This window comes from Epinephelus lanceolatus, chromosome 22, assembly GCF_041903045.1.
Source record: "Epinephelus lanceolatus isolate andai-2023 chromosome 22, ASM4190304v1, whole genome shotgun sequence".
Taxonomy (NCBI): domain Eukaryota; kingdom Metazoa; phylum Chordata; class Actinopteri; order Perciformes; family Serranidae; genus Epinephelus; species Epinephelus lanceolatus.
The window spans coordinates 19,804,000-19,827,234 of record NC_135755.1 but is presented as its reverse complement, the minus strand read 5'-3'; the positions used below and the strand labels follow the sequence as shown (position 1 = coordinate 19,827,234).

General features: G+C 43.4%; 1 protein-coding gene across 3 annotated transcripts in view; it reads left to right on the top strand.

Moving 5' to 3' along the window:
- The window catches only part of shroom4 (shroom family member 4), a 79,559-nt gene extending 57,375 nt beyond the window's left edge, over window positions 1–22,184 (top strand). For all 3 annotated transcript variants that reach the window (XM_033609775.2, XM_033609777.2, XM_078164643.1), the window contains 9 exons: window positions 1,258–4,144; window positions 10,116–10,177; window positions 11,889–12,791; window positions 13,003–13,662; window positions 16,058–16,187; window positions 16,356–16,457; window positions 17,772–17,942; window positions 18,090–18,232; window positions 19,705–22,184. In XM_033609775.2, coding sequence (XP_033465666.2) covers window positions 1,258–4,144; window positions 10,116–10,177; window positions 11,889–12,791; window positions 13,003–13,662; window positions 16,058–16,187; window positions 16,356–16,457; window positions 17,772–17,942; window positions 18,090–18,232; window positions 19,705–19,861 — 5,215 coding nt within the window. In that variant the 3' untranslated portion in view covers window positions 19,862–22,184. The remainder of the gene's footprint in view (window positions 1–1,257; window positions 4,145–10,115; window positions 10,178–11,888; window positions 12,792–13,002; window positions 13,663–16,057; window positions 16,188–16,355; window positions 16,458–17,771; window positions 17,943–18,089; window positions 18,233–19,704) is intronic.
- The last annotated feature ends 1,051 nt before the right edge of the window (window positions 22,185–23,235 follow it).

The window sequence follows — 23,235 nt, the reverse complement described above, 5'->3', positions numbered from 1 at the left end:
AAACCATAAATACCACAGAAACAGCTCGAGGACAGTCTGCTGGTCTTTTCACTATACTGGTTTAAGATCAAAGCACTTTTAGAAATTTCTCTCTTCTGTATCCTCTTCTCTGTGTCCTTGGAAACATTCCCTGTGGTTTCAGTAAGACAGTAAAGAAATACAAAGCATCAGTGACCACTCTTTCGTCTTTATTGGAAAAAGATTTACCACAATAAAACGAGAATGACATTTTTATTGCAGACTTAACAGATTTTATTCCAACCGTGCACAGAAACACTGTGTGCCCTTACCTTCTGGAGCTAGTATCGATACTCCCATTTCCTAATCTCTCCTTATGCTGAAAAGAACTCTGTCATTTTGTCTTATGTGGTTTTCGCCAAGCAGTTGGGGTGTATTTTTTCGTCTTTTTGAACAACTGTTCTTGCATTTTTGGCCTATTATTAGACAGATTCAAACAAGGGGAACAGAAAGAAGATAGTTCAACAGAAGTGACAGGTCTGATTAAAACTAGGGACATAGTGCTTGGTATCTAGGGCTGTATGATAAGGAAAAAAAACTGACTGTCTGAAAAAGCGATTGCGACATGACTTGCGATTTTAGGGAAAATGACTCTTGATTGGCTGTATAAATGAAATATAAGTTAGTATGAACTGAAACATGAGCAGGCTCCTCTGTTAACATCATGTCATGTAATCAGAGCAAAGTGTAAATGGTGCACTGTCCTGTAAACGGAAACTTTTGGAAACCATTTTGTGATGTCAATCAAATTTAAGTGAGTTGGTCTCAAGAGGTGCTCATCATTTTGGAATGAATCCGCAGTTGATGTTAAAGAGATGGGACAGGAAGAATCCACAAGAGGAAGAAAGGAATGAAAGAGGAAGAGAGGAATCAAGGGGATGACTTAGAGATGTTGACTCCGGGCAGTGGGAGTTGATGAGGAGGAAATCCCTCTCTGCCTTAAGAGGCTTCCTCCGAGGGTCTTTGAAAACACATGGGGCTGCTGTGGATCTTTGGCTCAGGACTGATAGAAAACAGATTCCCCAGCTGTACAGTTCAAAAGCTGTGCTCCAGAGCAATATATTGTATATGTCTCGGGGTGGGGAATTGCAACTATTTCAGATTTTTAATAGGCTATAAAATGTCAGAGCACAACAACAAATGCTTATTGCACCTCCCCAGCGACCGCTGTGACGTCTGCTTGCGATCGGTTTGCGCTAAACACTAAAGTTGATCTTCTTTGTCTCCTTCTCTCTGCAGTGACTTGTCCTTGCAGTGGGGTCAGCTGTCCAGACCTTACTCCTCCACAGACCGAAGCAGTTCCCTGGGCTCCATGGAGAGCTTGGACACACCAACACCCACCACGCAGCCTTATTCTGACTCCCATAATTCACCCGTCGACCCCACCCTCTTCAACAACAAGAGAGACTCTGCCTACAGCTCATTCTCTGCCAGCTCAAACACATCCGACTACGCGACGGTGCCACTAAGGCCCGGTGAAGCCTGCTCCATGGATAACCTCCTCCAAAGCCTGGGGCCAGCGTGTCGAGGCTACCCTGGTGGTGATACCTCGACCCTGGGGAGCTCATCTGGCGATGCCCCTGATGAGGCGCAGCTTATTGTTGTCAAATCCAGGTCGCTGACCAGGCCAAAACCGAGACCTGTTGAGGTAAAAGAACGGCCTTCCTCTTGCTGTTATGAGGAGGAGCGGAGGGGAGGAGACTTTCAGATCACAAGAAATGGAGAAAGAGGAACTGAGAGAAAGAATCCTCCTCAGCCTCCGACCAGGAAGGACAGTTTTAGGGCAACCCGGAGTCGCCCTGATGCTGCCAACAAACGTTGCGTCTCCGCTCCAATTGAGATTTCCAGTGCTTCTTTTTACCATGATGAAAACAAGTCCTCTCTGAATGTTGAATCAGGAATTCATAACGGCTTCCCTGCTCCAGAAGAAGGTGACAAAACTGGGAATTTCAGAGAGGATACCTTAGACTCGCACTATATCCAAAGACAGACTGAGGACATCAGACATATCAGATGTGATGCTAGTGCTAATAAAGACTGCAATTCAGACACCACTTCAGATCACCTCTCTGATCAAGTGATGGACTCCGTAGTCCCTATCACCTCCTCTCATCCTGGCTCTTTACCTGCAGAACCCCCCATGGAGGTTCAAAAGCAGTCTAATATAATGCACTCCAAGACTAAGCACACCTCTACGTCGCTGCACCGGCACAGCGCCCCTGAGAAGCTCCTCGCTACACAGCTTCAGTTGTTGCAGTTTAACAGTGACAGCTCTTCATTGGAGCCTCACAGTCTGTCTTCTGACCCCTCCTCGTCCCCTTGTAGCAGCCAGTGGTCCCATTCATCACTCCAGCCCACAAAGGAGGACCAAGAAGCTTCTCCCAACCACCTCAATGCTACATCAAACAAATGGGGAGGCAGCCGTTGCTCCACTCCAGGATCTGTGTTCTTGGATGGGGATGATGATGATGGAGATTCAGGTGAGAGGCTGGAAGGGATGGCTGTAAATGGCAAGCCCCTTCCGCAAATCGAGCATCACATTCCTTGGGGTCGCTCTGCAAGTGTACCAGGGGATCCCACTGGATCATCAACCAGGGGAAGGCTGAGCTCTGATCAGATACTGGAGAGAGATTTTGAGCCTCTTAGTGCTGCTGCCAGTGTGGATACCTTACTGGAGGAGCAGAAAGCAGTGGATAGAGGAAGAAGTGGGGTTAAAAAGGAGGAGGGTGTAGCAGGAGTGACAGACATGAAGAAGTCAAACGCGTCCAGGAACCATCGTCGAAATCGCCGTCGTAACGAGCGATTTGCCACCAACCTCCGCAATGAGATCCAGAGGAAAAAGGCCCAGCTTCAAAGGAGCCGGGGCCCAGGAGGGTTGCTCTGTAGTGGGGAAACTGTCAAGGAGGAAGAGGGTCCAGACCTCAATGAGGAGCCAGACCTGCCTGCCCAGGAAAGAAGTACCAAAGTTGCATTTGCCTCTTCTGTTAGCCCCCAAGATACCAGCACCACAGCACCAGTCGAGAAATCAAGCACCTCAGGTGAATCAAACCATGATGTCTCGCAAACACAGTCAACAACCTACACTCGAAACAACATATCCAGGTCTGTGCAGATTCTGGACCCGGGAGTGCCCAGTTTTGGTGTCGGCATCCGAGTGGTGGAGGAACCAGCTCCTGCTGGCAAGGCCCGCCGCTGGCGTTGGACCCCTGAGCATAAACTGCAACCAGAGCCAGACCGACGGTGTGGAGTGTTGACTGAGAAGGTGTTGGGAGTCACAGGGTCACGGCATGGGGTTTGTGCCTTCACCTCTTCATCCTCCTCTTCATACAGTCGCTCCTCTTCCTGTTCTCGGATGGAAGAGACAGATATCCTTCCGTTTGCAGACAGAATGAAGTTTTTCGAGGAGACGAGCAAGGGTGTGCCTGTGTCAGGTGTCTCCAGTCTGTCAGGTCGCAGGCAGAAGAAACCCCCCAACCATCCGGAGCTCCAAGGAGGGGAGCTCGGTCAGTACCCAACCCAAAGGAGATACTCATATCAAGGTGGACTTCAGCAGGACAGTTCCCTGCTTCCAAACACTGTGGAAGCCAGGAGAATGTCTGTGAGTACCAGCAGGGAGAGGCAGAAAGAGAGGGAGAAGGAACAAGCCAGAGAGAGGGAAGAGAGGGCAAGAGAACAAGAGAGGGAAGAGAGACTGAGAGAAAGGGAGAGGGAAAGAAAGGAGAGGGACTTAGAAACAGAGAGGGCAAGGCTGAGGGAGATTCAGCGGGAGAGGGAACAAGAGGAGAGGGTGAGACAGTGGGAGAGGGAAAGAGACAGGGAACTTGAGTTGGAGAGAGAAAAAGAGATGGAGCAAGCCAGAGAGAAGGAACGTCTCAACAAAGAAAGAGAGAAAGAGCTGGAGAGAGAAGAAGATGCTCAGCTCACCTCACATCAGGAGTTTTATGGCATCAAAGAAAGAAATCAAGACTTCCAACACAACTTCCAACCAAAGCCTCAGGTGTTCAGCCAAACCCAGAATCAAGTCCCAAGGTCGGCTTTTCATCCTGTCAGCACCTCTGCTCAGCCCCCGGAGAACCAGCAACCTTTTCATCAAGGATACACAACGAGGAGCTACACACCTACAGAGGTAAGACTGCTGCTCTCAGACAGAAAAAAGATCATCAAAAGATATACATGAACACATGAAAATAGGGCCCATTCTGTTTTCACCAGTGATCAAAGACAGCCTTTATATGGGTCATGGAGGAGTCGGGGGTTGCCAGGTTAGCTGTCAGTAGAGTCTGGATCTGGGTTATAAACTTGACTGTCAGGTTTATAGACCGAAAGAGACAGGGAGTGAAATCTGGGCTGAAGGAATGGATGATAGTGATCTGGAGTGAGTTGAAGTTTCGGTCAGTTGGCATTTGAGCTTGAAATATGTTCACTGAGAGGTGAGCTAAGCATGAAGAACATGCAATAGGTGCACCTACATATAACTCAGAGCACACTTGGTATTAACATGCTTTTTGGAGATCCAAACAGAAGCGGACAGCAGAGACACATCGCCGTTCACACCTGTGTCTATCATGCGTCTCAGGCTGACCACTCGTGTTCTTTACTTCTGTCCGCCAGAAGGTCAAATGCCCTGCGCACAGTTATTATATTCACACTCCGACTAGTTGCTGGCTAGCATGCTTGCACAGCTGGAGATATGGCTGTTTGTAGAATACCAACATGTCTCCTTCTATAGGGCAAAACCAAAGATCGTCATGCAATACTTTGTCCAAATAGTCATGAAATGGATGAGTTAAAGAGCGTTAGCGCATTGTCACTAAAACAACCACTACGTCCTGCACTGATGACATAGTCCAAAATTCATTAGCATTTACACTACAAAGATGTGGTCAAATGCTCTCCATACCACCTCAGCAAGTGGTTTCAGTCACGATGCATCTTAGTGGTCATTTACACTTGTATTTAGCGCTTTCCTCTTGTGATCAGATCACCCAAGATGCATGTTAATACCAGGTATAAACAGGTTCGCAGAGACTCTGAAATTTTTGTGATGAGCTTATTTATTTCTATTAAAGCCACTTTGTGTCTATAGCATAATTACTCTAATGGCACAAGTTTGTTTTTCTGAAGACATGAGTCCATCTTGGTGAAAATTGTATATAGGGTTTGGTATGCTTTCAGTTGAAGTGCTTTTCAGTTGGTCAAACAGCATCTGAAACTGTCTCCCACACACTTTTCTGATGTCAGATTTAAGTGGGCTACATCCAACATTTTTTTATTGCTTCCCAAATTTTCAGGGATAATAGCTGTGGTTGCATGGACAATATTTCTTCAGTCCAATTGAAAGATTCTGATTTGAGATTCCAACTTAAGTGTTTACGTGAAGGTTAATGAAGCGATTTGATAAGATGTAAGTCTGCATGCCCCAAAGCATTTAATCAGAATAAAACTTTTTGACTTGCGCAAAATGGTTCCACCTGCTGTGAAGCATCTAATGTGCCAGAGAAACAGTAGACATTTCCTAACTTTATTAAGAAAATTCAATTCATTCAATACAAAAATGTAGGAGGGGAGATATAGAATATATCTCATTTGCAGGCTGCTGGTAGCAATAGACGATCATGATGTCCAGGGACTCCACTGTGCCTTTGAGCCTTTAGCAGCAACGTTACACAAGGCGACTGTTTCAAAAGAGTCCATTTATTCACATAAGAACATAACACGAGCAGAGTGCTAAACATTTTTGGAATTTATGATTGACTCTCTGTCAAAATCTGCACGGGGAGGCTCATAGAAGCAACTGTCTGTGCGATACATGCATCCCATATGTCACCTAATGTAACCCCTACGTGGGGCAAACGTGCAGAAAGTATATTTATTCCAACCAGAGAGAAACAATCAGACAGTGTTACCGTGGTTATTGGGTGCTAATATTGTGCTATTGAATGGAGTATCATAAGTTTAAATCACCCCTCTTAACACAATTAAAATTTCCTGTGGAATATTGGGGTCTATGTAAACTCACCTGTTGTGGTTCTAGTCTGCATCTTGACCACAGCTTTAAAATGTTTTATGTTTAACTTTTATGAGCACTTATTTGGTTAAAATGCCTAATTTTTAAACTGTTAGTCACTGGCCTAGATGGCCCTGCTATTATTAACACTAATGATAAATAAAGTTGTATACTAAAGCAACAATCATAAGACCTGAAACATGGTATTTCAAAGCATCGGTCCTGTGGAGATACAGCCTCCTAAGGGGCTCTAATTACATCCATTAACCAGCATGTTTACAAGCCAAACAGCTTTCCAGCAGCTGGCTTGCTAAGCTGAATAACAGCCTGTGTCCCTGCAGCACTGAAACCAAGTAACACCGTTCAGAGAGAAAGATAAACTTTGCAGTTCGCTGAAATCAGACTGTGGTTTTGGACTGAACTGAAATGACCACTGGAGACTGAGAACTATCTTGGTTCTTTAAAACCAGCACCAGAAAGAGGATCAAGTGGCCACACTAGGATGTTGGAGCCATAAGTGGCCACTCGCTCCAAGTCCTCCGTGGTTGAACGGCTGGTTTGAAGTCGAAGCTCGCATCCTGCATGCGGTCAGAGTCTGAAGTTCTCATTGAAAATTCAAATAGCTCATGGACGTGAGGGAGATTGGGCAACAGTGGCGGACACTTGTGTCAGCGATAATAGCAGCGTTGGGTTACATTTTTACCACAAGCTGATTCGAGTCTCTTGGCGGGGGGTGCAGCCCCTCGTCTGAACTCCTGACACTCCTCTGAACCTCAGCCTATTAGTAACCTTATCATCTGACACTGAGCAAACCAAACTGACATTAGATTTAGGCTAAACGTTTCTTCGGTTCAGCAGTTCTGTTTAGTTGCTTTTGTGTGTGCTTTGCCGTGCAGAGGCCTTAGGGGAGCCTTGAACTCCCTCCACATTGGGATCCTTTTCAAATGAAAGGTTGTTGGTTTGATGCCACAGTGATAACCCTGTGCCTTGAAATCTTGTTTCGTATCTGCCACTGACGACATCCAATATCTTTAACGGTAACAGATGTGCTGGATGGACTACAAGGCTGTGATAAGACTATCCACAGAGGCACACACACACATGCAAAGGGAAACACATCCATAACAAGATGTACAAAATTCAGTCACACATTCACCGTTTTAAATTAAAAAGAGAACTCAGATTCATTCATTAAGTTGTTTGCGTTCATGCTCCAGTGTGTGTGTGTGTGTGTTTTGGACAGAGGAAACAGAAAGTGAAAATACAGAAATGCAACTGGCTGCTATTATTATTGTTATTCGTGGAATCTGTCTCTATCTCATTTGAGACGTGTTCTCAGAAATGTTGGGAAATATTTCAGCTGAATTGTTGTTGGCAAAATCCAGCTATTAGATTACTTTTTTTTTTTTTTGTCATCCCACCTCATTATATGATCATTAAATCTTCATTTCAGTGCAATTTTCTCAAAGAATATTAATTTTAACAAGGTCAGTTTAGAGAACATTGCGTGCATAATGTTCATTATACTGAATTTGAAACACATTCACTGAAATCATTCATGTATTCATGATATAAATGTTGAATTTTTTGTCAGTCACACAATTATTATAAGATTTTGGTAGTTTTCAGTATGTGAAACCTGCACAAGAAACACTGGAATTAACTTGTCTTCTGTCTTTTTTGAGCATTATGTTGTTTCCAGCTTAAGAAAAATCCGATATTCTGTATAAATGTATGAATTTTATATGAATATAAAACATTGACAAATGCTTTATGGAGGGTTGACGTAATTGCATTTTGCTGTCAAACAAAAAGGCAAATTTTGGAAAAACAGAAGCAGTATATATGCTCCTGTATTTTACATGTTGATTTTATGTACTACATCTTTACCAGGTTATTCTGTTGAATGTCTACTTCAATTAATAGACAAGACTCCAAGAAGTCACTGCTCTCAGCCAAAATATAGTCCGACATTTGCCCCACTAATTCCAGTTATTCACCGCAGAGGCCAAAAGAAGCTAGAAATTACTTAATGTCCCTTTAAAACCCAAGAGAAATTGAATTTAAATGCAGACGGGCCATCCAGGTGCTTGTGGTAGAGCAGTTTATTATCACAAACTTATCAGTTGTAACCATTTTATGGATTTTATGCTCTGTTGACAGCAAGTGACGGCCAAATATGTTAAATTCACATCCACTGCTCCAACACAAACACCATCTGAATGTTCAGATTTGCATCGCAGACACTCAGAAAATACCTCTGCGCAGGAATGTGTGTGTACGTGTGTGTACCCCACCGGTGTGTTTGCACAGCTATCTGCTGGCTGCTGTATCTCTGACCGGTAATGAGAGTGCAATGAGTTCGCTCAGCATTCCAGCGGTGGGGTAATAAACCAGGTTGAATGCTTTGCACAGAAGAGTCTTGTATCGTTGCCATAATGAGCATCATTTCATAGATCAACAAGAAACAGTTGTATCAGTGTTTCTCAGACCCTCATTTAGATTCTTGTAGTTTTTTTGAATACTTTTTTAATACTGACAAACAGACAAAACCAATGATATCAGGCAGGGACATTAAAGGTGAAGGTGAAATGAATAGAAGAAGGGTTACATTGCCGTATCAAGGACTGTGGGTCGTTTATGTCCATGATTGTCCGTCCTTAGATCATAAAGGTCTTTATGATCCATGACTTTGATTCATTGAAAGCCAGGGTGTTTTTAAAGAGGGAGGGGTCTTCCACTCATTCATAAGCTAAAGTCCTTTCTCTTTGTCATAGCACCAAGGGGAATAAAACAAAGTTTTCCATACAAATTAAATATATAAATAAAAGATAATTTCAGATACATTTTTTACAACATTTTTCACATTTTCTTGTAGCATGTCTCAAAGGAAAAGTCAGTTGTTCCATAACATAAATTTCCTTAACTATTTCTATCCATTCAGAGATAGTTGGAGACTCTTTACTCAGCCATTTCCTGGTTATTGCTTTGTCATTACCTGCTTATAGTATTTGTAATTAATATCTGTCCCGGTGTATCAGCCCAGTTGGAACGTTTCCCAAATACATAACACTGAAGTTAGACTCCAGCGTTATGTATTTGGGAAACGTTCCAAATACATAACACTGAAGTCTAACTTCAGTGTTATGTATTTGGGAAACATAACATAACATAACACTGAAGTTAGACTCCAGCTCTAAGCTGATAATTGATCTGATCTCTGTAACCACATCTGCACAGTAAGAGGAAATGTAAGGACACTCCCACAAAATATGAACCTGACCAGCAGACACATTACCACACATTCTAAAACACTGACCACGTTTGGGTTTATTGCTGTCTGATTTTTTAATTTTGGGAGTTATAACGAACTTTAAAATGTTTTCCCAGATGAATTCCCTCCATAGATCTGAGCTTGAAGTGGTAGATCGTGTCCTTCACATGTTTGACCATTAATCTATGGTTAACGTTATGTTAGCATCTTTCTCCCACCATAATTTAGTGTACAGTGTGGACAGACACTTTTTTTAATTCTAAAGATGAATAAATCCTGGAAATCACCGATTCAACAGGCTGAATTGGCAGAAAAAAGGCCAACTAGCGCCGATAAGGGGCCAAACGGTGCGGGACAAGAGTGGCAGACACTCACCAACGGCCCAACTTTAAGCAACGGCCAACTGTCGGCTTAATGTGTCAGGGCAGAATGTGAAATGAATCCTTAAATAATGTTTCTTGTTTCTCATGTTGGGGTTCGGCCTGTATGCAGTGTTTCTGTGTTCTCATAGCGATGTAAAACACTTTGACGTCCTTTCAGATGGATGTGTGTTGTGTATTGATAACTCATTTTAGATACATGTGATAAAATGTGTTTTGAAAAAGTGATTTAAGCTGAAATAATGTGATAGCTTACCAGGCAGGTTTTTGACAAAAGAAAACACCTCCACCCAGATTAACCTTATCACCAGTGAAGTATACGGCAGGGTGGAGTAACACACCCACTTCCCTCCAGCAGCAGCATGTGCTGACCAACACATTGAAGCCTTCCTTCATTCTTTCTGTGTTATTAACCACCCCAAAATGTCTTCCACAGACGTATCCCGCCCGGCAACAGGAAACGACCAAGCTCAACAGGAACTACAGCCTGACTGAGAGGTGAGCCACTTCCTGTAGTGACCACATAAACCAAACACAGACACGTACATTAAAACAAGCTGTAACTCTTTCTCGGACGTGATTGTCTTCGATATATCTGATTCCTCGCTCCTGACTGTCATGGTGGACACACACTTGCGCCATCTCTGATTCTCTCTCAGCATGTCTCTTGAGACTTTAGGTGGGGTCGGCCCATTGTGCACTGACGGGGGCGGAAATCCCACTCAGTCATGCCTGGCTGTGATTTGACTATAATGAGCTCTAAGTGTGCAGAGCAATCATCCATGCTTAAAATGTGCCCGTAATGATATGTGGTTGGCTGATGATTTCTGTATGTTAGGATGTGAGGGGAGAGTGGGGGGGATTTAGGACATGCATGACTTATAAAAAGGCCTCCGCTCATATTTGACCTGAGACAGAAACAGTTCAGAGAGTCTGGAATGTAAAAAGGAAACATTTACTGTAATTTAACCACTCTCTCTGACTGACTGTTTTTGTATGTGGAAATATCTGTCACACATCCTTCATTCCACCCAGCTTTTCACATTGAGTGATGGGATCCTGCATGAACACATGATTTCCTGTAAAATCTAGATTAGTTTTGTTTTTTAGATGGGAATTTGTGTTGGGGGTTTTTCAGTGCACCACTCATAATTAAATTTTTTAAGGATGAATTCACATCTTGGGATACTTAGTGGGAAAGTAAAGATCAATACCACTCTCATGTCAGGATGTAGTTAGCTTAGCTTAGCAGAAATACACAACACGGACAAAACGGCTAACTTGGTTTCTTCCACAATGAAAAATACACCAACTACCAAACTAAGAAATAGTTACACCCCATAACTATGATAAAAAATAACAACCTCATCCCACAAACTGTCGTTCTGTTTGTCTTTATGCTTGGGCTGGGCATCATTTAAAGACATTACAGCAACAGTACCCTTAAAGTGACACCAATACAAGTGGTTTGATTTGGTGGCATCTTGGCACGTGGAACGGCCAACTTTATCAAATACACAGCACTCGACTTTACCACACCACATACTGTAAGGGTTGTAGCTGCTGCTGCAGGAGTGGGAGCTCCGCGCTTAAGACAGTTGGCGACAGCAAACCTGGCCTTACACACAGAGTGACAGAGCTAACTGTCATGGGTGTGTCGACAGAGTCAAGCTGTTTTGGTGTCGGTGTGAGTTTGTTGGGACCGTTTAGCTGCTCTGCTAGCTCATGCTAACTGGGCACACGTTGAACTGATGATTCGCCAGGAAGAGAGCAGCTCTGGAGATGGCAGCAACAGAAAGTTTGTCGATCCGGCAGAGAGTTGGGACTGTACGGGATTAGAACCCTGGTGTAAAAAGGATTTAATGCAGGTATAGTTTGACTGGAAGAGTTACGACACTACTTGGCAGTGAGTTATTTCAGTTGATATCTTAAAGGTATCAAGTACCGATACTGAGCCCTACTTTATGCTAAGCTAGGCTAACCATCCCATGACTCTAGCCCCATACTTAACACACAAACATGAGTGAGGGAGTGTGCAAGTGGTATTATTAATCTTGTGTCTCTCTCTGAACGAAAGCAAACAAACATATTTCCACAAACGTTTAACTGCCCCTTTAAAGTGTTTCTTTCATGTTCTTTAATGTACTCTGTTTGTTGACAAAGAAATATAATTTCTTTATCCTCTGTCATTCCCATCTTTACATCACAGGGACTACTCCAGCTGGAGACGGGAGTCCAGACCTCCAGAGAGCACTAATCAGTATCATCAGCACCATCAGGGTCGATGGGTCCACAGACAGGGTGACGTGGGCCACAATGATCGCAACGGATACGCGTTCGCTCCCCCGCCAGCTCCTCTGTCACTCCGAGGACGAGCCATGTCTGAAAATGACCTCCGCTTTGACAGCAGCCACCGCTGGTCGCCGTCGATCTCTGTGGCAACCAGCCAGACCCTGAGTGAGGTGGAGGAAGGAGCGGGTGGCGTTAGGGGAGGAGAAGCTGCCAGCACTGCGCGGCCAAACAGGAAGAAGACGCCGCCTCCACCAAGACCGCCGCCCCCGAAGTGGGAGCAGTTCCACCGCAGGCGTGCCTCTCACCACACCCTGTTCTCCTCCTCTACATCTCCTCACTCCATCACTCCCTCCTTCGACACCGCAGAGGGACGCTATTCCAGTCAATTGTCCTCATGCGGCCCTTCAGCTGAAACATCCAGGCCAAGATCCTACAGTCTTCCTCCAGAGAGGCAGGAAGTGATGGAGGGCTGCCCTCGCTGCAGCTGCAGCCAAAACCAGGAATATTTCCACGCCTCATCCAATCACAATCAACCACAAATGCAGGAACACCCCTTCTCTCATGCTCCGTCCAATCAGAGTCAACCACAAATGCAGGAACACCCCATCTCCCACGCTCTATCCAATCAGAATCAGGTTCAGTTGCAGGACCGGGCCTTTACTGTTGCTCCGCCCAGTCCTATGTTCTCCAGGAGGGCCTTCAGACCGGTGGCTCCGCCCCAGAAAGAGAGGGACCTGAGGGGCTCGTATGGACAGCAGGAGAGGGTGGAGGCGTCTCTGCCTCCGCCTCCACTGCCACCAAAAGCGAACAGCATGAGCAGGTGAGCTGGGCAAAGTCGAAGATGATATCAAGATACTCTGTCAAGTGATTTCTTGACAGGCCATATAATGTTTGCATGTTATGAAGGTACCCAAATACGTCAAATTTGAGTCCTTGAGTGCCATGAATTAAAAATGTCCAAGTGAAATGTCCGAATGATGTGTACTAGTTTCTTATTTTTGCGTTAATTAAGTTTATTTGTGTCTTTGCAGTTTATCTGAGATGAGCGTCAGCCCCGACCGGGACAGAGTAACAGTAAAACCTCACAAACAACAGCCCAACACAAGACCAGGAGTCGAGTGGGAGAGAACCCCATCTCCCAAACCTCATAGCGATTCAACCCTTCCACCTGTTTTAGAAAACGGAGGTGTTGGTGGCGTTTTACCTCCTGAATCCTACTTCTCCATCGACTACAAGCAGCAGCAGCTTCATATGAACAGAGGCTTTCAGAGCATCGATCCCCAGAAGATCCCCGAACCAGGCACAGAATCAGAGACGACCCTCAGCCCGAGTCCTGCGCACAGCCTGGACGCAGACCTGGACGTCCCCATGGAAACAGACATCGATGATTTCCATGAGGATGTTCCAGCAATGGACGAGCCGATCACCAGCGAGCTCCCTTGCTTCGCGCTGCCGGTTACGGTCCTGGAGACGGACATTGACATCTTACCAGAGTCCACCGAGGCCTCGCCGTCGAGCAGGACGAGGGCGGAGAGCAGCTCCTTGGAGGAGGAGCTGGAGACCGGGGAGAGCAGCAGAGAGAGGCTGAGCCTGGAGGAGCTCTTCCCCCCGAGTAGTGAGGTAGAGTCGGGCAGAGAGAGCTGGAGAGGGGCCTACCAAAGCACAGAGCACAACACCGACAGCTTGGATAGGTAACGAGAGAGGCTTAAATCTGAATGGTGGAATGTGTGTGTGTGTGTGTGTGTGTGTGTGTGTGTGTGTGTGTCGCGCATTAATTACACAGACCATTTGATTTGTACAAGACCTAACTGTTCTTGTCACTAAGCTCATTCCCTGTTTCCCACAACCTTTCCAGAGCACCTTGCTGCGGCCAGCTTTCTCTCTGCTCTCCCTCTTTTGTTTACAAATGGTTTGCTTTTGCCAACACAGGTGCCAGCTGGGTAATTGTTGCCACATAACACGACATAAAGACAAGTCCTCAAAAGGGAGTTTGTAGATAACAGAAAAATGTTTGAGAAAGTGAATTTAGGCAGCTCTTTGTAAATATCTAAATGTGGTGAACCACATCAAAAGATGTAATTTTATTCTATCAGCACAGATCTCTGAAATATAGTTAAACTTAATTTCATAATATGAATGAGAACATTTTTGCCAGTATCAATACACAGCATATGCTTGAATGGCAGATGCATGCAAAATGAGATTTAAAACAAGAAAAAGCCACATTTCCTGAATTAAATCTAAAGTGTGCTGAAAATTGTTGGTGCAAATATTGTTCAGGAGTTCAAATTGAAGCTGAAGCTCTTGAAGGATTTGTTGTCAGTTAAAGTGTAACATGGAAAGGAGCTGAAGTGTTGGTTGAAGCCTCTTTAAGGCATGTAAACAATTGAGTCGTCGGTTTACATGCAAGCATGGAAAATAACTGAATCTAGAGTAGAGTAGAAGCTGAAGACAGTTGAAGTGTCAGCTGACGTGGTAGATACAAGCAGCTGAAATGTCAGTCAAGCCTCAATTTTGGGGGGCTTTTTTCCTTTATTTGGTTGGACAGTCTAAATGTTAAAGGGGGAGAAAGAAGGGAGATGACATGTAGCGGGGGCCGCAGGCTGGAATTCAGCCGTCCCTTGAGTGTCAAATTTGTACTTGTAAGCATTAAAAGCAAATAAAGTGTAGGAGTTGAAGTGTTATTTGAGTTATAGAAGTTTTTAGTGTTGGTTGAGCTGTAAAAATTTAAGTTAAATTTCAGTTGCCTAAGGCCCTGATCACACAGAAAGCGTTTCAGCAGGTGGAGGCACCTTTTTTTAATTGTTTTTAATGAGAATTAAGCTTTTTGCTCGTGGTTTTTGCGTTGTGATGCGCCTCGTGTTTCTGCGCTCTAGGCGCCTGGTGTCTTTGCTGGAGTACCCTGAACTCCTCAGTTGAAAAACCTTCAACTCAGAGCAGAAAAACGCCCCATCTTTTTTCACCATTGTCCAGTCGGATGATTTGAGAGGCAGCTGGCCTTCTGTGATGGTCACGACAACCAGTTAACAGCTGGTAAACAATGGAGGAGAAACTGGTGGTAGTGGTTGCTGGATACCCAGAGCTATATAGCCCTACGATAGACAGCAGGTTGTCAAACTGCCCCTGAGTCATCCTAAAGTATGCCTAGAAACAGCCGTCATAGATGCGAAGCTCCTGGACCAACTGGTGGTACTCCTCATGACCCACCCTCTTTATTAGGGTCTCATGTACCCACACAGATCTCTGTTTCCCTGTGCCCAACAAACTGTTTACTGACAGCCTCTCACCCTCAACCAGAGCTACAGCAAGTACCCTCTGCCTCAACATTTGAGGAACTAGATACTAATTACTGTGAAATAAAATAAACGGTAGATTGATTACACTGGAAGGTTAGTGTGAGGATGTGATGGGGTTGTTGCCACACTCTCTGTGTGATTGGGGCCTTAGTGATAATCAGAGTGTCTGAAACACTAACCCCAAACTTAATTATTACAATGCTTTATTATTATTTATAGGCCATATTGTCCAACTGAGATGAAATATTTACAAAAATTAAATACAATACAAAAGAAAAAACAGATACCAAAACAAAGAACATGCATTAAACTGGATTATGCATGTATGACACAAATACATGAACATAGAAAAAATGTTTTAATGAAGTTCAGATTTACAATTGCAACATGTAATTAGTTCCATGCTCAGCTGGTCTTTATAATAACACAACTATCCTGCAGTCTGGAAGCCATTAAACACCTATTGTTCTTGGTATCAGGTAGATTTAAATTATGTCATATTCTTAATAGTTTTCCAGTCTTCTGGGTTTTCTGTTGGTCTTTCATTTCTGGTGTCATGTGCTACAGTTTCATCTTCTCATCTTATTTCTGTTGCTTTATTTGCTTGTTTGAAGTCGAGATGTTTTCCAGATGACCCCTTGTTTTTCTTCTGCCTCACTTAGCCCACATAATTGATTGCGTTTCTTATTTATGTACTTTTCTAATCACTGTATTTACGACCCTGTCTGTTTTATCGCTTCGCCTGTGTGTTTTATCTCTGCGTAAATAAACCGAACTCTCCCCCTCTCAGGCGGTCCGGTGCAAGCTCCAGCTGCTCGTCCTATTACAGCACATCGGCAGCCAAAGCTCAGCTCCTGTCGCAGATGAAGGACTTCACTGATAACAGGGAGAGGGACGAGGACGACGAGCTGACCTACAAGGTAACACCTGCAGCTACCGTCTTGCTACTTCACTGTTACTGTAGTGCAATCGGTATTTTTAGTACTTTCCAGCCCAAATAAACACGATGATGACGTGAAGCTGACAGACGTGTTGCCTGTTATTTTCATTTTGAGGTTATTTAAACAATTCCTCACTCTGTCGCGCAGAAACAGCTGATGGAGAGCCTCCGCAAGAAGCTGGGAGTGCTGAGGGAAGCTCAGAGGGGACTGCAGGAGGACATCAGAGCCAACTCACAGCTGGGAGAGGAGGTGGGAGGAAACTTCAGCCTCTTTTTCTGTCACCTCTTCTGGCTTTTCATTGTGACACTGAACCTCCCCAAACTGAATGTGGTGAAAGAGTTGGAACGCAGACACTGTGTCTGGCTCCCTTGCTCTCTTCTTTGTGTATTTTTTCGGGCTGCAACTTACATGGAATTCATCCTGTTTCTAAGAATGGGTTTAACTTTATTTGACTACTTCCTTAGAGCTGGAACTTAAAGTAATTTTATTATAGATAAACCAGCTGATCATCTTTTGATTTAACAGTCCAAAACCACCAAAATATTCACTTTACAATGACATTAAACAGAGAACCGCATCAACTCTATATTTGAGAAACTGAAACTGGTGAATGTTTGACATTGTTGCTTGATTAATAACTTAAATATTTATTTTATTATCAAAATTGTTGTGTTAAAGTGCAGTAATTTGCTTCCTTGCTCAGCCATGGATTCAAAATGGCCACTTCAAGCACTCGCTCATGTATTTCCTTTTTCGCTTTTGCAATTTTTTTCTAAGTGAATATATAAAGATGTAAAAATGTATAAGTAGAGAAAAATGTCCATGAAATCAGATACTTTTGTAGAGCACGAGTGCATTCACACAGAGAAAAATGTCAAAATGCAGTGCACTATGAATACCCGCATGGTGCACTTACAACGCTCACAATGTTGAGTGTGGAACATGAAACACTTTTCAGCCTCGGTGGCCGCCATGTTGCCTTACTATTGATGTGGAAAAACTTGGACTCTTAGCAATCTTTGTCTTGATGATTTATAAAATAAACTCAGTGAGCCTGTGTTGATGTTACTTCTGTAGCACAAATCTGACATCAGAGAAGACCTTTGGCACAGCACATATGACATACCAAATACTTTAAGTACAGAACAATCATTTCAGCCTTCTACAGTGTCTATCCCACATCATTCAGATCCTCATATCTGGATGTTTAAAGGAGTCAGGACAAGTGTGTGTGTTCAACAAGGTCGACCTTTATCTTCCAGACAAGCAGGCGTCTCTCATAATAAAACATGCCAAGTGTGAAGGGCATCGATGTGTCTAAGGCCAACTATTTGTCAGTGCACAATTAAAACATTTATATGAGACACACAATCAGCATGTCTTTAGGATCAAAATGTCCCTTAGAACAATCTATGTGCCAAATTAAACCACATTCTTGACATTGAGGGATTGAAGACAAAGAAAGATAACCAGGTGCTGAAGGACTTCGATCGGGATCAGAACTGCACTATTTTTCCTTGAGCTCAGTCATCTCTAGCTGTGTGCCACTGTCTGTGTCCTCAGGTGGAGAGCATGGTGGTGGCGGTGTGTAAGCCCAACGAGGTGGACAAGTTCCGCATGTTCATCGGCGATCTGGACAAGGTGGTCAGCCTGCTGCTGTCGTTGTCTGGGAGGCTGCTGAGAGTGGACACCACGCTGGATACACTGGACCCTGAGACGGAGCACCACGAGAGGGTGAGGAGAGAAAAAGGAAGGGCAGTGGGGTGTGGGGGTGTATTCATAATCAGCTGGGTTAAACACAGCTTTTAAATGCATGATGAATCTGTATTTTAACAGCAGTTATATGTCTGAGATTCATCTCTGTGTACCTCTGTCCTCTAGCTCCCCCTGCTGGAGAAGAAGCGTCAGCTCATGAGGCAGCTGTCTGAGGCTCAGGACCTGAAGGACCACGTCGACCGCAGAGAGCAGGCCGTCAGCCGGGTGCTGGCCCGCTGCCTCTCCCCTGAGCAGCACAGAGACTACAGGTACAATAATTAACCATCCACTGTCTTCGAGTACACCTCAGCAGTATAACACACACTAAATAAAGGCTGATGAAGGTTATGTGACTCCAAGCTTTTTGAAAGATGTAAAATATATTTGCTGCAGCAGCATTTTATATTCATCTTTGGGTTCTAGTCTGTGAGATTTGTGTTTCTGGAAAAAGCAACAGGAGAGGCCGAGACAGATTTATTACCACAAAGACGTTAACATCAGAGCTGGTGTTTTCTGGCCACAGAATTTAGAAATTCTAAAAAAAAAAAAATGAGTGTTGGTGATTTAGGTCACAGGTAACCTTAAGTGCTATATCGTTGGACTTGTTTGAGTTTCAAGAACACGTTTCACCTCTTATTCAAGATGCTTCTTCAGTTCTATTGGACCGAGTAGTGAATAGCTGTTCTAGATGCTCATCTAAGCCCCATTTCCACCGAGCAGTACGGTACAGTTCAGTTCAGTATACTTTTTTTCTGTTTCCACTGTGAAAAGTCGTGGATGGTAACAATGGAATCGTTCCATACCGTCCCCATTTTTGGTCCCCCTCTGTTGGGGTACCTAGCACACAGGTCTAGTACTAAAAGGTGGAGCTGTGAACACTGCAGTCTGTTGATTGGTCAGTAGCAGACAACAACCCCGCCCACGTTTAAGGGCACTGTTTGTGGTGGCAACACTAGGGTCTAGATACCATGTCTGAAGGGTTACTTTTGGTTCCAGAGGTACCATACCGAAAGTGTTTGATGGAAACTGGGCTCTAGAAGCCATCCACATCAACCTGGAACGACCATCGTTAAACAGACGAGGTGGCCTACGGCACCACTTATCACCCACCTACAATGCAGTCTTGGGATCCCTTCCCAGACAACCTAACACCCGTTCACATCTGGACCCATCTAACCCTAACAACACATACGACGGCCAGGTGGGCCAACGATTCCCATTAACGACTCTGTAAGGGTTCACACCCACATGCTTTAAAGCCTGCGACTCCGCACCAGTCCGATAGAACTGAAGAAGCCTTTGGATTAGAGATGAAACATCTTCAAGAAACTCAAGCAAATCCTGTTGCCTATGATACAGCATTTAGGATTACCATGACCTGGATGACTGAGAATCTCCACCAACAGGTAACATTAACTAGAACATGAATTATCAAACCCGTAAACGCTGCTTTTTTAAAGTCACTTCCTAGCAAACATTGTTAAGAACTGACTTTGGTGAGTTCATAGTTATGACAGACATGATAACATTCAACACAGCACATAAATAAAACATATTAAAATTCACAAAAAGACATAAACATAAAGGATAAGTCAACAATGTACTTTAAAGTGACAAAGGTTTACAGTTCAAGACTCCAATAGTTCACTGATTTATTCACATATGACACACCCTAAACTTGCACAATGACCCCTACTGCGGACATTTTTTTAATGTTTATGTCTGTTTTTTCCTTTTGTAGCCACTTTGTGAAGATGAAGGCCGCTCTGCTGGTGGAGCAGAGGCAGCTGGAGGACAAGATCCGGCTGGGAGAGGAGCAGCTGAGGGGGCTGAGGGAGAGCCTGGGGCTGGGGCTGGGAATCGGTATGGGAATGTCGATGGGATATGGACACTATTGAGGAAAAATAAATGAAGAAATGAAGAAGCTGGGGCGTGTAGACATATTAAGTAAGTTTCAAGACAAAAAGACACGGAAGCAAAAGGATTGTGACAAAATAAAGACGTGATTTAAAAGAAGCAGTGTAGATGTTTAAAGGAGTAGTTTGACATTTTGGGACTTTCTTGCCGAATGTGAGACAAAAGGTCAACAACAGTCTCTTGTCTGCCAGCACCTCTTAAACTCACTGTTCAGTGCATTCTATCTTGTCTTCTGGGGGGGTAAATGGCTGAAAGTCTTTGTACTCTGCAAAGCAAAACATCTCCCAGTTGTAGCTTCATATTTAGTGTTGCAAAATGTCAAACTGTTCCTTTAAGGATCAGCAGAGGTGTAGATCCGGAACGTTCCAGAGCCAAACCAACAGCTATAACAGCTCAAACACCCTTGAAAGTTTATCGGTAACACCCATTGTCGGCCAAGACCAAACAGGAAGTAGGAGCCAGAGGTGTCAACAAGATGAAAGACTGGACTTTGGTGCTACAGCACAGGAAGAAACGACAAAGGAGAAGAAGAAAATTGAGCATGGCCTTGAGGAAACATCCAACCAGAGACTTGAGACATCTTAAAATGCAACAAGCACATATCAATAACTCATCCCCAGAACTGTGATCAGAGAGCCGAGAGAACGTTGATGGTCAGAAAAGAGAATAAATTGATTGGGACTTCACTGAAACACAAGTTCGTGAACGGAAAATGAAAGAAAAGGATGTTTTTTCCTAAATTTCACCACATAAAAGAGTGAAACAGGAGCAAGGATTCAAATTGAGGTTGTTACGCCACTTGTCAAACATACTAAGAAAAGAAAAGAATGTAAAATAAACACATTTAGTCTCTGACGTTATACCCTCTGCTTCACATATGTGCCTGAAACATGTACTGTAAACTGTACTAACGTCACTACACTTATTCTAACACTACGTTGCCAAAGACATTTTCTCTTGATGAATGTGTCACTGAGACGCTGCTTGTTTTTTTGTTGTCTTTTGTATTTAAATCTCCCGGTTCAGAGAATCGAAGGAGACTTTTTTTATTCGGTGCTTCACACTAAGAAACTGTGTTTCCGTTAGCAACGCTAAAGTCAGCGTTCTGACTTGCAGCATTATTAACTGCCATCGGGAAGTACGCTTCTCTTTTTGTATTCATCTTCGTTGCTGGCTGACGCCTGCATTCAGCAACACGTAATATACTGTATTATCTCCCGTAGTATCGTCATATCACTTTGTATTCCCATTACTGTAACATGTTTTACTGTGTGGAGTTTGAGACTCCACCGACTCGTTATACACTCACGTGATAATTGTACAGTGTTTATAATGTATACGTGTATATAGTGATGTTTTTTTTTTTTTAAATGACTGGAATTGGTTGTAAAAATTGGTTGTACAAGAGAAGACCAGGAAGAGTTGACGTTTACTGTATATTTTGATGGGGAGGAGTTCGGTTTATCCCGAAACCAGAGTTGCAGTTTTTGTCGTTAGCTTGCGCAAGCATTTGGTGTCATTTTTCAACCCTTATTCTGACTCCTGCTAGTCCCAGTTCATGTTTAAGTCGTGTATTTAACATTTACTGGAGACTGAACACTTGTTTCATTTGCTTTTTTGTTCAGAGTTAGACGAGAAGATTGACCTAACTTTGATGTTTATATGGTATATGGCTACGGCCAGCAGCTAGTTAGCTTAGCTTATCACAAGTACTGCTAACAGGGAAACAGCTAGCCTTGTTCCGTCCAAAGGCAATAAAATCTGCCTTGTAAATGCACAAATGACATATAACGTCTTAATTGGCGAGCTTTAGCGGTACATTACGAGGTACATTAGCAGTTTCCTTCTGTTTTCAGTCTTCATGCTAAGCTAAGCTAACCGACCGCTGGATTTAGCTTCATATTTACCACACAGATATGAGAGTGGTGTCAGTTTTCTCATCTAAATCCCATCAGGAGAGCAAATAAATGTATTGCCCAAAATGTCAAACTATTCATTTAAAACTTGAGAATATTTTTTGTAGTTTAAAGTTCAAAAATCTATCAAATGTCCAATTTGTGATTTGTGCTGTTGCCAAAGTCTCCGGAGCTTTGACAGGAGAGCCCGTCTGAGTAAATCAAATAAATAAAAAACAAAAACTGCAGCTCCATTAGAGATGGGAGGGATTTGGAAGATGACACGTGTATATTTTGGCTGTTGAAAGACTCGCTGAAGTTAAAGTGAAAACACAAACACCTGTATCAGTTTTACTGGTTAAGCAAATCTACAGCTTGAAGTTTATTAAAAGTCACAGTTTGACACTTAGTTCTTGCTCCTTTCCTGCTGTTTTAATACCACACAACCCTGAACGTCACACATATGTGTCCTGTTTTGTACATATTCCATGTATTCTTGTACCATAACAGCCATTTTCTAAATCGACTGGAACCTTATTGACTTGACAGGAGAGGAAAGTGAGTTGCTTGTTGAGAGTATATTTCTTCTGTTCATGTTTTCCTGTGTAATTTTGATTTATTACAAACCCCTCTTTTGTAAAATGTATTACAGAGTTTGTAACTGCAAAAACACTCACATGAGGAAAAAAAGTACCATAAATAATAATAATAGTATTTTAAACTAGCTTAACGTCTCCTGTTGTGATTTATGTCTGCCCCGGGTGAACGGCCTCTTTGTGCCGCTCCAGTGTCCGGTGCTGAAATGAATTCCCTTCTGGGGGGAAACTGTTGTTTGCATGTGGTGGGACGGTTAAGTAAATATGGCCGAGGGCAAATGGAGGTTGACGGGTGATAAGTGGAGAGCTGGAGTCGTTCAGCGGACCCTGTGGGAGCTGGAGAGATGTGCCGAAGAGACTCGTTGAAGGGAAGTTAGTGCTCGGGCTGTGAAACGAGCTCATTAAAACATATGGATGATGCTGTGGTGTGGGGGACCAGTCAGCAGGAGGCCAGGGAGCCATTTAAACCCTCAAACCAAGGGACTGAATTAAGTGGAAGTGCTACAGCAATAAAGAAAAATGTAAAAAGCTCAGGAATGCACATTTAGTTTGAACTTTATAGTCTCGTTATTAGAGACATTTTAATTTCTAGGTTTTTATAGGAAAAAATGGAAACTACAACATAAAGTGTACAGCAGTCGTTAAAAGAGACAGCACGGTTGAGCCTCTGTGACCGATGTAACTTCGCAATAAAAATTCAAGAATCAAAAAATAAAAAGTATTGCTAGAAAAAGTTGTGCAACAACAGTCACAAGACTAAAAACAACTTTCAGAACCTCAGCACCTTTAAAAACAGTGCCTCCATCACACAAGTTCAACTTTCTTTATTGTCATTGTATAAAAACAAAAATATAAAAACAGGTC